This window comes from Triticum urartu, chromosome 3A, assembly GCF_056163025.1.
Source record: "Triticum urartu cultivar PI428250 chromosome 3A, HENAU_Tu73, whole genome shotgun sequence".
Taxonomy (NCBI): Eukaryota; Viridiplantae; Streptophyta; class Magnoliopsida; order Poales; family Poaceae; genus Triticum; species Triticum urartu.
The window spans coordinates 18,852,439-18,866,850 of NC_141875.1; the positions used below are offsets into that span (position 1 = coordinate 18,852,439).

General features: G+C 45.7%; 2 protein-coding genes and 1 non-coding gene across 3 annotated transcripts; 2 read left to right on the plus strand and 1 right to left on the minus strand.

The window, feature by feature from the left end:
• Nucleotides 1-798: 798 nt before the first annotated feature.
• On the plus strand, nt 799-9,336 carry LOC125546510 (glycosyltransferase BC10-like; the record flags this gene model as incomplete). The annotated part of the gene is made up of 4 exons (XM_087514590.1): nt 799-1,143; nt 6,198-6,202; nt 8,412-8,556; nt 8,698-9,336. Coding segments are annotated over 4 exons (1,134 nt in total), but the record flags the coding sequence as incomplete, so codon positions are not given.
• TRNAF-GAA (transfer RNA phenylalanine (anticodon GAA)) lies at nt 8,586-8,658 on the minus strand. The gene has a single exon. It is a non-coding gene; the product is annotated as a tRNA-Phe (tRNA).
• Nucleotides 9,337-11,072: 1,736 nt separating the features above from the next.
• On the plus strand, nt 11,073-12,724 carry LOC125547688 (glycosyltransferase BC10). Its single transcript, XM_048711493.2, has 2 exons — nt 11,073-11,665; nt 11,756-12,724. Exons 1-2 carry the CDS (start codon nt 11,126-11,128, stop codon nt 12,407-12,409), a joined length of 1,194 nt encoding a protein of 397 aa, XP_048567450.2. The 5' UTR covers nt 11,073-11,125; the 3' UTR covers nt 12,410-12,724.
• The last annotated feature ends 1,688 nt before the right edge of the window (nt 12,725-14,412 follow it).

Genomic DNA, 14,412 nt, shown 5'->3' on the forward strand with positions numbered 1-14,412 from the left:
CGGAGATGCGTATGTTGAGATGGATGTGTGGCCACACGAGGAAGGATCGAGTCCGGAATGATGATATACGAGATAGAGTTGGGGTAGCATCAATTGAAGAGAAGCTTGTCCAACATCGTCTGAGATGGTTTGGGCATATTCAGCGCAGGCCTCCAGAAGCTCCGGTGCATAGTGGACGGCTAAAGCGTGCGGAGAATGTCAAGAGAGGGCGGGGTAGACTGAATTTGACATGGAAGGAGTCCGTTAAGAGAGACCTGAAGGATTGGAGTATCACCAAAGAGCTAGCTATGGACAGGGGTGCGTGGAAGCTTACTATCCATGTGCCAGAGCCATGAGTTGGTTGCGAGATCTTATGGGTTTCACCTCTAGCCTACCCCAACTTGTTTGGGACTAAAGGCTTTGTTATTGTTGTTGTTAACTTTTTGCAAGACGAAAGCAATGTTAGAGCATCTCCGGCCGTTGGCCCCTCAGGAGGCGCCTAAAATCGCTGCCTACGGGCAAGCCGACGCAAAAAAACGCCCTGGGGACGAGTTGGTCCCCAGCCGCCGACCCAAGGCCGCCCCTAGACGCGTCTAAATTTTTTCAAAAAAGAAAACGTTCGGCAAAGTTCGGCTAAACACGTCTAAATTTCGGCAAAATTTGGCATATATTAGACATGTTCAAGGCTTTTTACATAGCAAATATATTTAAAAAAGGGACTAGCTGCGGAGTAGTCGCCGGTCGTCGCCGCCATCCTCACCACCGTCGTCATCGTCAGCCTTTTCCTCCTTGGTGCGGCCGTCCCTGATGGACCCCTGACCGGCGTCGCCATGGTGGACTGGTGGCGGCGGCGCGGCGTCGTCGTCGCCGTCACCCCTGCCCCCGCACGCGCCCGCGCCGTCGCCGGTGACAGAGTTACCCTCACAGTCGCCCTCGCCATCCCCGGAGACAGTGTGCGCCGTCGGCCCACCGTTGCCCTCTCCTCCCTCACAGCAGCCGACGCCGTCCCCGCCAGTGAGCTTGGGGTTCGCGGACTTCCTCGGGCCGAGTGGCGGCCTCATGCACAACAGGACTGACGAGGAGCTCTTCTGGAGGGCGTCCATGGTGCCCAGGGTCGCCCGCGTGCCGTGGCGGATCGTGCCCAAGGTGGCCTTCCTGTTCCTCGTTGTTAGGAATTAACTAATTAAGTTAATTAATATGTTAATCCCTGCTATGTCGGTTGTCTCTTTGACAACTGCCTCTTTTGTAAACCGCCTTTGTATTGGGTATATATACCCCTAATCTTCAATCAATGAGAAGACTATTCATTTTCCAATCATTCGCTTTCTCGTTTTACTCTTTCACACGTTATCAGCACTTTGCCCTAACCGAGAGCGATTAGGCCAACAACAGGAACAGGAGGGCCATCCCCTGCCTCGACGCAGACGGCCATCGGCCACAAGCATCCGGGCGCTGCCTCGACCTCCCCGCACGACGACAATTGGCCGGACAGGAGAAAATAAGAACAAGAATGAACAGGGGCGTCAACTTCCATCGATTGAAAGATCACCTTCGAACAGGATGGAGAGATCAAAACAAAAGAAGAAACCGATTGATCATACTCCAAAGAGGATCTTGAAATTGGTCATAATTATTCAATCAAGTAACCACAACGGATTGACCCTTGATTTTCATCTTTAATGGATAGGTGATTGGGCAATGTTCGCATCCTTTCTTGCGCAAGACATCACAATAGAAAAGGGCGAACAGAAAAGAAGGAAGAAGATGGCGTTCGCGCCCACAATTGATTGATCGAAAATCCATACCAAGAACTTCGAGGCGACGCCCGCATCTACGCCTCCACGGACGAAGACGGCGATTTTGCAGTCATGGCCTCCGGCGCCCGACGCACCCCGGTGGCGCGGCGGCGCCCTCCGTCTGCCTGAATCCTCCGCGCACAGTGACGCGCGCGCCACACGGACATCATCCGAGGCCCTCGGCTTCAGGGCGGTTCCCACGACGTGGCCATCCAGCCCTTCGGCGTGCGCGGACCATGAGCGGCAGTGGAGGCGACGTCCTCCGGCACGGCGCGGAAGCCGACGGCCGGCAACGCCCTCCGACTACGGCCAGCGACGCCATGAACCGCAGCATCGGTGCCTCTGTGCAGAGGAAACAAATCGATTGATTTGTGATGCATCCAGGATGAGTGGATGACGATAGGAACCTTATCCATTCGGCCATTTGAGTCTAAGCCCTTCTAGTTTCTTTTATTAGCAAATGAGTCATCAGACTTAACATTACTTGAACACAAGCCATCAGGCTTATTGTTTTAGATTTTGGATAATACCTAGTATATCATATCGGTTGAGTTCCAAGGCATTGAGCCTATATTTTTGGATGGGTCGACCATTACATCTGCAATGGAACACAAGATACTAGTACTATTCTTGACATTAAGTGCAACAACTATGTTTTGCAGTTGATTTTCTTCTTTTTCTTGCAAATCATGATGTAAATTCAAAACAAGGATTGTGAAGTGTCATACTTAATATGACCACATCTTTATTTGCGAATCACAAGGTATTGATGGCATCTACTGCATAATTTGCAGATTATCCATCACTACTGTGAGGTCTACGTCTTATCAATTTGATAAGATGACTACCTTCAAGTGCTCTTCCTAATATTAATGTGACAATTCCAAATTTTATTTGTGAATCACAAGGTATTGGTGGTATCTACTGCACCATTTGCAGATTATCCATCACTATTGTGAGGTCTACATCTTTTCATTTTAACAAGATGACTAACTTCGACGTGATTCTCCAAATATTAATAGTGGATATGACTACCTCAAGATATCATAAGGTAATACTGGTATCTACTGCAAAATTTTGCACACTATCCATTATTACTGCAAGGTCTACATCATGTCACTTTGACAGATGATTACCTTCAAAGTGATTTTCTTAAATATAGCATAACATAAGGTAATAGAGATATGAACATGTACTGACAAAAGTCAGACTATGTTTTCTATTACTGCGAGATCTACACCGCATCCGGTGACTATCTTCAAAGTGTTATCCTATATAAATTGAGGTCTACACATATGGCTATAAGGCATCAGCCAAATAAAACTTGCTCCTCCGGAGCATTTATTGTTGTTGTTCACTAAAATATAAACTATTCAAGCCTCACTTTTGCTTGAATATGTGATGGAAAACTATGCAAATATTTGCATATACCGGTTATTACCTTCTATTACATTGGTTAAATACATGGCATAAGAGCCTGTCACTATTTCTAATTATAATGTCCTCCATCCATCAAGATGGATACCATAATTTATAGCAAGTGTCTCAAACACTGTTGCAATGTCCACACCACATTGTGGTTATACTTTCACAGTGACTAACCAATGTCAAACATGCAAATTCTATACATTTTGGCAGTGACTCTAAAGTCACACACTTCCTCAAGAACAAGTCCAAAATATTAACAATGATTTCATCACATGCGTTGTGTTGAAGGATACACCTAGGTTCACCAAGGATCACCTTGGCCATGATTGTTCTCAAACAAATCACTTTCATTGCTTACATTTTCAAATGCACTAAATTCATGATTAGGTGGGAGTATTTATTTTAAGATGATTCATGACATCCGTCATTGTATCCACCTGTGGCATTGTTGCCACTATAACTCCACCAACAGGATAATATGTCATGGCTATTCTCCTAATAGCTAAGTATGTAGATGTGCATTTTATATGTCACAAACTTCACTTAGTTCTCAAGCTAAGTACATTATGGCTGAATATTTATTCACTTCGAATATATCCCTTAAGAGTAATATGCTGCCATGAGCACATCACGAATGATCACCCATTCGTTTTTCAAGACCTCAAGTCTATTGCACCTCGTGTAGTTCTGTCACTTAATCAACTTCAGTTGAGATCCCGTGATCAAATATTTTCATATGCAGATCTGGTCGTAAAAGCCCTTAATACCCTTTCATGCTCATATGATGGTATTACCATTTTCCATGATAAAGAAACATGGAATTTCTTAAAATCATAATATTCACCCAATAGGTTCTATTCCATTATTTGAAATTCTTGCTAGTACTTAGTATTTGTGCAACTTCATGGTCACAAAATAGAACCATGAGGAATTCAAAGTAAAGTGGAGGCTAAAAGACAACCAAAGGCAGAACTATCTCTTGATAGGAATAAATCTTTTTCACAAAAATGATGGCAAAGACAACTCTCAAGTTTGTCCAATGTGTGGTTACACAAATATCATTCCTATGATTATCAAACCCTCAAACATATGGTCAAATCAGACTGTAAATTTATTTAAAAAGGAAATAAGTTCATTGGATTGTTCTCAAATCTTCATCAGAAAGAGAGAACCAAAAAAATCTGGTGCAATAAAAGCATGGTGAGTTCCTTCGCAACGATGATATGTTTGCATAATAGAATTTTCAATAATATTGGAGACCTCATGTAATCTCTGAATTATCCCAAAATATTATTAGACTATAATTTTTCTACTACAAGTAGTACGATGTCCAATATCCTATTTTTTTGGACACAATATTCGATAAATTTTGAATGTATGAAACAATTCATACTCAATATTGTTGCGTACATAATAATTTTCTAGATCTTAATAAATTAAATATTTGGCCTGGTAGCCATAACAATCCTGGTTTGGGGATGATTAGAAAATTATTGACAGTTCCGGTGGTCACAACTTATCAAGTTACAAGTTTTCGCAAATCATCAGATTTTATGTGCACCGCATGTGCCATAGGGGAAATAAGTTTTAAGGCACTCTCACCTTAAAATTCTAAGCAGGACACTTATTCTTCCTTGAACACATTCAAAAGATATGTCTGGATTGCTTAACCATTATCTGGGGTAATTTAGATACTTCATGGTACTCATATACACATTCATAAAATGTTTTGAGTGTGTCTCTTATCACACAAACCATGCATGATCTTACTATTGCTCAACTTATTAAAGAGCAAATTCTCATGAAAACAGAATCTATAAACCCATTCAAATGAATAATGTTGTTGAACTCATTCAATGAGCATTTTTGTGCATTAAGTACTTTATGTACATACCCATAATGGTTTAGCTAAATTTCTTGTCAAAGAGAGTTAAACGAATTACATGACCACTTTTAAAGAACTGTAAATTTATCAGCCTCTTGCTGGACACATACGGCCTTACACACCGTAAGTATGATCTAAATCATACCAACTGCATATCATACTATTTTCCCCTTGTAGTTACTACGTGGAAATCAACAAAGTATTTCCCATCTGCGATAATTCGGTTACATACCGATATCACCACTGCAGCGTACATCAATGGGCACTCACGAAAATTAGGGATCTATGTGAGGAATAACAATTTATCCGTCAATCAAAATTATTCATAGCCCGTATGCTGATGGCATCAGCAAAAAGGATTTTTCCCGGCATTAGGGGGAGATAAGTACCACAGAATGCCGAGAAATAAATTAGAAATGTTATTGACATTCAATCCTTATAACCACGTACTCAAAGAATCTAAACTAGAAGTTTAGATCATATATTTGCAACACATTGCAAATCTGCCACATACATTTACTGATGACAAGGTGTTACTAAATTCTATATTCCTGCAGTAAAGTGTCAGAAAGAGTGGAGGTACCTGATAAACCACTCTTCTCCCCAAATGAGAGCAAGAGGGGGAGAAAATCTAACAACACGAGATATAACTTCTCTTATGCTTCCGCGGAAACAGAGGAAATCAATTCCTCAACCAGTAAATGCAATTCAACATCAAGTTGAAAGACACCTCACTGGATGCTCATCATCCAAAGCCCGACATAAATGTGTCGGGACATCGAAACACCTTGACTCCATTTGTTGTAGGAAATCACAAGGAGTTAAAAAGGAATAAATATTTTATCCACAAACTTCCATGATTTCATCAGAATCATATAAACTAAAGACTACATTTGTCGACATATATTTCTTCTCAAATTGCTAAAACCTTTTGGGCCCAGAACCAAAATCCATGGTAGAGTGCCTTTTGCACTCATATTGGTTCACATAAAAGGAAGCAAGTAATGAAGAATAGCACTCGCTCTGCAAATGAGTGGTATTTACCGCAGTAATACCTACTCCTCATAAGTATCTTTCATACGAAATACTAAAAAACTTCTCATTCATAGACAAAGTCAATGAGGTGGTGAGAAAGTGAGGCTTGTAGCAAAAGGGTTCACGCAGAGACCCGACATCGATTACGATGTAACATACCCGCTTGGTATGAGTGGAATTATGTTTCGATACTAAATATCATTGGCAATAAAAATAATAATAATATTATCCATGCAGTTGATGGATGAAGTGGCTACATGCTCATATGAGTCACTCATTTCGGAAATCTCTATTGAAGTCCCTGAAGGGCTTATACTTCCGAATCCAAAAGCAAATCGCAACAAGTTTAGTGTAAAACTTCATAAGTCACTCCATGACTTGAAATAGTCGGAAATCATATGGTATTACTGACTAGATGAGTTCCTTCTTCAAAAGGATTACTCGAATAATGATGATTATTTACATGTTTAATAAAGGAATCCCAAATTTGATTTCCTTTCATCACCTCAGTGTAAATTGATGACCTCATCATCAATGTCTATACAAGACCTAAACATACACATAATCATCTCCAGACGGAAAATTTGGATTCAACCAAATTTAGCTTACAACTTGAGCATTCTCTTAAGAATACATACCAGTCTACATATATCCAAGACATGTACGATAAGTTCAATGTGGATATATCATACCAATAAAAGACATGTAATATGATCATAGTACCCCTGATAGGGTACAAATCCATTCATATCTAGGGGTGATAATGAAGTGATATCAGGACCTAAGGTTCTCTATCTCACTAACACCAACGCATTAAAATAATTGCAAACTACGTCAGACCTGACACTATATTTGCTATCTTTGTTTAGAGTGCAACCCCTAACGAAGGTATATGGTCGATATAAGAAATATCAACTTATATATCAAGCTCACAATAAATCTTGGGCAATTCCATCAGGAAAGTCAAGATATGACCATGATATATGAAATGGTATTGGCTCTTTATTTGATCCCAACAATGCCACATTAATGACTGAATTCATCGGAATAGTCTTCTCTGGGAGTCATCTAAATAGACTCTAATGACTACTTCCACTTATCATTCTAACATAATTGCTTTATCTAAAAGCATTGCAAAATATGCACGGCTCAGCGGAATGATAAACCACACTCAAAATCATGTGGTTGAGATTCATCAGAATCACATAACTTGATTTATCAAGATGCTTCCACTTGTGTTACACAATACCTGCATGTTATATGGGGAGAAATGTCATAAAAGCACATTGCTCGAAATTACTCATCCTCACGAATTATAGAAAAGTGAGGAAATAATTTGCAAACAAAATACTGTGAAAATCCTACGGATTATTCACAATGTCATAATCATGTCAATGAAATTGGTATGACACATCCTCCAGATTTGCAAAGTTGAGGGGGAGTAATCTCCCAAACTATAACCTGTTAACAATCAACAGATTACATATATTGTATTTTTTTCCTTCATGAGTTTTCCCTCATGGTTTCTCATAAAAGGTTTTTAACGAGACAATATAGATACAAGTGTTCACATATGCCATCTCATTTTCTCCATATATTTTTCCCACTGGGTTTTAAAGGATTTTTCAATGGCATGTCAGATTGCACTCTTTTTCCCGTATGAGTTTTCTCTCAAAGTTTCTCATAATGGTTTTTAATGAGGCAATATCTTTTTAAGATCATATGCAATACTTTAAAGTTTTTCCCATTGGGGTTTTTAAAAGAAAGTATACAAAGCATATTTATTGTTCTCTAAACTCACCAATGAGTTTTCTCCTTCTTCAAAGGTTTTCCTCATATGAGTTATCAAGAGACAATAATCATTATATGTTGCATCAGTTTTCTCCTTATTATTTTTCCCACTGGGTTTAAAGGAGTTTTAGCAACATATCTACACTATTCTTCTCATATTTTTTCCACAGGGTTTTTGAAGGAGACTTTAAAATTATACATGGATTTCTCAAGATGAAGATGATGAACATTCTCAAAGGCAAAGACATACAAGGAGTATTATTTATCAAGATGATGCATATTCACCAGGACAAGCATTGATTAGGGGGAGTGTTAGGAATTAACTAATTAAGTTAATTAATATGTTAATCCCTGCTATGTCGGTTGTCTCTTTGACAACTGCCTCTTTTGTAAACCGCCTTTGTATTGGGTATATATACCCCTAATCTTCAATCAATGAGAAGACTATTCATTTTCCAATCATTCGCTTTCTCGTTTTACTCTTTCACACTCGTGAGGGGGGACCTGCCGCTGCGGCCGTTGTGGGAGAAGTTCTTCGTCGGGCACGAGGGGCTCTACTCCATCTACGTCCACGCCAGCCCCGCCTACACCAGCTTGCCGCCGGCAGACTCCGTCTTCCACGGCCGCACGATCCCAAGCCAGGTAACGTGCAAAAGAAAAAAAAAAGGTGATGCGGTGAGCGTGGATCGAACACGCGACCTTCAGATCTTCAGTCTGACGCTCTCCCAACTGAGCTATCCCCGCATGCGTCTATGCTTCCTGATGATCTCATTGTACACGCAGAACACCAGCTGGGGCGACATGAACCTGGTGGACGCGGAGCGGCGACTGGTGGCGACGGCGCTGCTGGACCTCGCCAACGCGCGGTTCACGCTGCTGTCGGAGTCGTGCGTCCCTCTCCTGTCCTCCCCGGCCGTCTACGCCTTCCTCACCGGCTCCAACGCCAGCTTCGTCGACAGCTACGTCGACGGCGCGCGGCACGCCCCCTTCTTCACCCAACGCAACGTCAGCCTCGCCCAGTGGCGCAAGGGGTCACAGTGGTTCGAGATGGACCGAGCGATCGCCGTGGAGGTCGTCGCCAAGGAGCGGTTCATGGCCGTGTTCCGCGGTCACCACGGCGTCGCCAACATGGAGGAGCACTACCTGCCGACACTGGTGACCCTGCTCGGCTGGGGCGCGCGCAACGCGAACCGGACCCTCACGTACGCCAAATGGCGGGCGGGAGCCTGGCACCCGGTGAGCTATGGCGGGACGGTCGTCACGGCAGAGCTGCTGGAGGGGATGAGGCGAGGGAACGGGGAGTGCGGCTACCGTGGGGGCGGCGGGGCCGTTGAGTTCTGCTTCATGTTCGCGCGCAAGTTCTCCGGGGACGCGCTCGGCAAGCTGCTCGAGCTGGCTCCTAAGGTCATGGGGTTCGGCTGAGATTGTATGCCCGAGACAGATTATTGATATGTCCATTGATCTTTCAGTCAGGTCCAACGACATACGAATGGTGCCACGGCAGAGAGGCCCGTACTAATGTCTAGCAGGAATTCATATAAATAGTATATTAAAAAGCATGCTACACGTACAATACTTTTGGTACGGTTTTTGTGTGTTGATTTTGATGTTAAATAGCCTAATTTTCAAATCTTTTATACCAAGGCATTATTTTAAAATTGAAGCAATGTCTAAAATTTGCACCAAGTCGTGAAAAAATCTCAATAAAAGGGTTCTATTAAACGTGTTTTAGGCCATCTCTTCATACAATTGAAGATCAGTAGAAAAAATGGTTGCGTCTGAACGAAATGACCCTAGTTCTTTGCATGCAACTCTACGCACATAGCGCCTCTCACCTTCCTGGTTGCGTTACTTTTATTGCACATCACAGATATTTTAAAAAGTTCTTGAACATGCGAAAAAAGTTAGAAAATAGTTATGTTGCAATTGAACTGTGCAGCCCATCTGCTAAGCGACATCTGGTGAGGCAACTCTATCAATAGAAATTCGGGGAGAAAAGGGTCGGGGAGAAAAGGGGGACCAAGCTGGGATCGAACCCAGGTGTCCCCGATGGCTAAGTGACAACCTATCAGTCGGGTGCTTGTGCACTTGTGACAATGTGAGGGCATAACATGAACCAAACATAACCGGCATCCACTTAATAAAAAGTGAATCATTTTTGCCACTTACGGGTGGCATTGATGGTTAATTCTTGCCAACTTCGAGGGTAATTTGATGACAAACAAGCAAAAACATTAATCTTTTTATTAGTAGGTATAGATACACTACATTTTATGCATGTATATGGCCCATGATTTATTGATGCTTGTGATTTTAGATTGTTGTTTGTGAACTCGTTCATTGCCTTTATCTATAAAGTCAAGCTAGAACCTTTTCTTTAACATAAAAGAAAAGGCAATATGATGCAGATCGAACGGGTAACAGTTGAGCTAATCGGACAGCACGGGCGGCCGATCAGGCGTTTGGCCGTTGACATGGTTGGATCGCATGGTGTGGTGCTTTTACCTTCTGGGAGCGTACGATTTGGATCGCATGGTTGGATAGAGAGGATTGACAGCTGGTAGCCAAAATATATATTTAGTCAACTATGGATAGCCACTCCCGCAATTTACTTGCCCATCTCCTTTACTGTGATCCTCCGTCTCCTCGCCGTATGCTTGTGTTATTTCCAAGTCTCCTCTAGCTATTGACCTTGTGCTATCACATGGGTCACAATTAAGCAACGTCCGATGTCGGTCATCTTTATGTACAGAAAACTGGCGCGCGAGCTTAATAGCAAATGTTCAGGAAGTTCCAATATCCTTGTATAATTTGGAAAATGTGACGAAGCTGAGATTCAACTAATAATCATACTCCATGCTTTTCAAGTTCGAAGTTAAGCTAATCAAGAACCCTTTCTAACCCACGCGCGAGACCCGTTTTCACGAAATTTACCGTTTTAGTTGCGTTTTAGTACTCCCTCTATTTTTATGTACAAAGCCATAAATTCATATTACATGTACCAAGATAAAATTTAATGTCTGTTTCGTAAATCAGCTTTGTTGTGTTAGTTGCGTTTTGAGTATCTAATCATACTTTTTCAAGAGCAAGCTAGTGCTAACATGCATATAAACCAAGGCTGAATTACGTCGTTGGAAGCATAGCCAACAGGCCGGAGCATCAACTTCTCCGTAGCTCACACGCGTGCTCGATCGAGGCTAGCAATTAGGCCATGAAGAAGCCCACGCCGGCCCCTCGTTCCGGCAGCGGTCGCGTCGCCGTCGTACCCATGCTGCTCGTCTTCTGCTTGGCATACGTGCTGGGCTTGGTCTCCAACGTCACCTTCGAGAACTTCTACGTCCACAACTTCCTGTCGCCATTGCTGCTGCCTGCCTCTCGGCTGCAAACGCCACCGACAACGCCGGAAGCGGTGCCATGCATCCTGCCACCGTTGCCCCCTCCCGAGCCGACGCCGTCAACGGAGAGACGGCGCATGGAGAGCGGCAGCGGCGCCATGCACAACATGACCGACGAGGAGCTGCTCTGGAGGGCGTCCATGGTGCCGAGGATCAAGAGCACGCCGAAGCACGGGATCGTGCCCAAGGTGGCCTTCCTGTTCCTGGTGAGGGGGGACGTGCCGCTGCGTCCCCTGTGGGACAAGTTCTTCGATGGCCACGAGGGGCTCTACTCCATCTACGTGCACACCAGCCCCGACTACACCGGCTCGCCGCCGCCCGACTCCCCCTTCTACGGCCGTATCATCCCGAGCCAGGTACGCAACTAACATTTCATATCTGTCGTCCCCGTCGACCTTAGTCGACGTCGTTGATAGCCGGCGGTGTGCATGCATGCATGCATGCAGAGAACGAGCTGGGGGAACATCAACCTGATGGACGCGGAGCGGCGGCTGCTGGGGAACGCGCTGCTGGACGTCGCCAACGCGCGGTTCGCGCTGCTGTCGGAGTCGTGCATCCCCATCCTGGGCTTCCCCGCCCTGTACGCCTACCTCACCGGATCCAACACCAGCTTCGTCGACAGCTTCGACCGCCGGGACGGGCGCGCGCGGCACCGGGAATTCTTCGCCGAGCGCAACATCAGCCTAGCGCAATGGCGCAAGGGCGCGCAGTGGTTCGAGATGGACCGCGCGCTCGCGCTCGAGGTCGTCTCCGACGAGACCTACTACGGCCCGGTGTTCCGGAACGGCAAGCACGGCGTCCGCAACCTGGAGGAGCACTATCCCATGACGCTGGCGAGCCTGCTGGGCTGGGGCCGCCGCAACGCCAACCGGACCGTCACCTACGCCGACTGGCGGCACCCGGTGGGGCAGCACCCAAAGAGCCACAACGGCAGCGAGATCACCGAGGAGCTCTTCGAGGAGATGAGGCGGGGCTACGGCGACTGCTACTACAACGGCGGGGTGGCCGAGGTGTGCGCCGTGTTCGCACGCAAGTTCAAGCCGGAGGCGCTCGATGCCCTGCTCGAGCTGGCTCCCAAGTTGTTTGCCTCTGGGAACTGATCGATCTGCAGCCCTGCGTATGTTCAACGGTTCAATAATCCCTTTTCTTTAGTGAAGCAACCGGTTAACGTTGACTGCAACTGCAACGCACAATCTAGCGAATGTATATTACTGATTTATTTGATTCGCAAGATTTGTGAATGATAGTACTAGCTAGTAGAAAAAAATATCAGTTTTGCTAGAACTCATTTAGATGTGATATAATTTGGTCTCATTCACATTTTATAGTCATTGGATGTGATGCTATAAGATGCGTGTGTGCTAACGTGGGTTGTATTTGTTCTTGTTTTCAAAGTGAATGAGACCAAATTATATCTCATCTAAATGTGTTCTAGATACTCCCAAAAAATATACAGAATTTAGAGTGTTGTATCCATTAATCTTACATGACTGAATTTGCTCGTCGCCGGAGCTGTCCTCGCCGTCACTGTCCGCTTTTTCCTCCTTCGGTGGCAGTCTGGTCATATGGCACGGACCGCCCAATTTTACTCTCGGGCCAGGACGCGCTTGTTCCTCCGCTGTCGTTTCTTCACAATGCGGGCGCAGATGGCTTCATCCTCTGCGGCCGCCCACACCGCCGCATCAGCCGCTGCCGCCATTTCGGCCATGATACAGGCCTCGGTGGCCCTTATCCTCTTCTACCCACGGCAGGCCGCCCGTTCTCGGTGGGACTCATAGTCCACCCAATTGGTGATGGGGAAGGAGATATTTTTCGGATATCGGGACCACGATGATCCAGCCCAGAGGACCCGAGTCGCGCCAGACAGATCCTATCGCCGGCTGGGCGTTGTCCTTCCAGGAGCAGCGGAGTGCAATGTGGACCGGCATTGCCTCCTCCAACCCGCACGGGATGACACCCCAGTCAACCCGCACTGAATCTGCCCGTCACCGGAGCTATCCTCGCCGTCACTGTCCGTCTTTTCCTCCTTCGGTAGCAGTCCGGTCATATGGCACGGACCGCCTGATTCTGCTCTCGGACGAGGGCGCGCGTGTTCCTCCACGGTCGTTTCTTCACAATGCGAGCACATATGGCTTCCTCCTCTACAGCTGCCCGCGGCACTGCATCAGCCGCCTCCGCCGCCTTCGCCGCCACATTTCCGCCGCGATACGGGTCTCGGCGGCCTTTATCTTCTCCTTCCCACGGCGGGCCGTCCGTTCCCGGTGGGACTCATAGTTCGCCCGACTGGTGATGGGGATGGAGAGATTTTCCGGTTGCCGGGACCACGATGATCCAACCCCAAACGACCCGAACGCCCGTTGAGCCGACGCTATGGAGTCACGCCGGACAGATTCTGTCGTCCGCCGGGCATTGTCCTCCCAGGAGCGGTAGAGTGCAATGTGGACCGCCACTGCCTCCTCCAACCCACACGGGATGAAACCCGCTGTGGGAGTCCTGGATTAGGGGGTCTCCGGACAGCCGGACTATATCCTTTGGTCGGACTGTTAGACTATGAAGATACAGGATTGAAGACTTCGTCTCGTGTCCGAATGGGACTCTACTTGGCGTGGAAGGCAAGCTAGGCAATACGGATATGTGTATCTCCTCCTTTGTAACCGACCTTGTGTAACCCTAACCTCTCCGGTGTCTATATAAACCGGAGGGTTTTAGTCCGTAGGACAACATACAATCATACCATAGGCTAGCTTCTAGGGTTTAGCCTCTCTGATCTCGTGGTAGATCTACTCTTGTACTACCCATATCATCAATATTAATCAAGCAGAACATAGGGTTTTTCCTCCATCAAGAGGGCCCGAACCTGGGTAAAACATTATGTCCCCTGCCTCCTGTTACCATCCGCCTTAGACGCACAGTTCGGGACCCCTACCCGAGATCCGCCGGTTTTGACACCGACATTGGTGCTTTCATTGAGAGTTCCTCTGTGTCCTCGCCGTTAGTCTTGATGGCTTCTACTATCATCGATAGCGATGCAGTCCAGGGTGAGACTTTTCTCCCCGGACAGATCTTCGTGTTCGGCGGCTTTGCACTGCGGGCCAATTCGCAT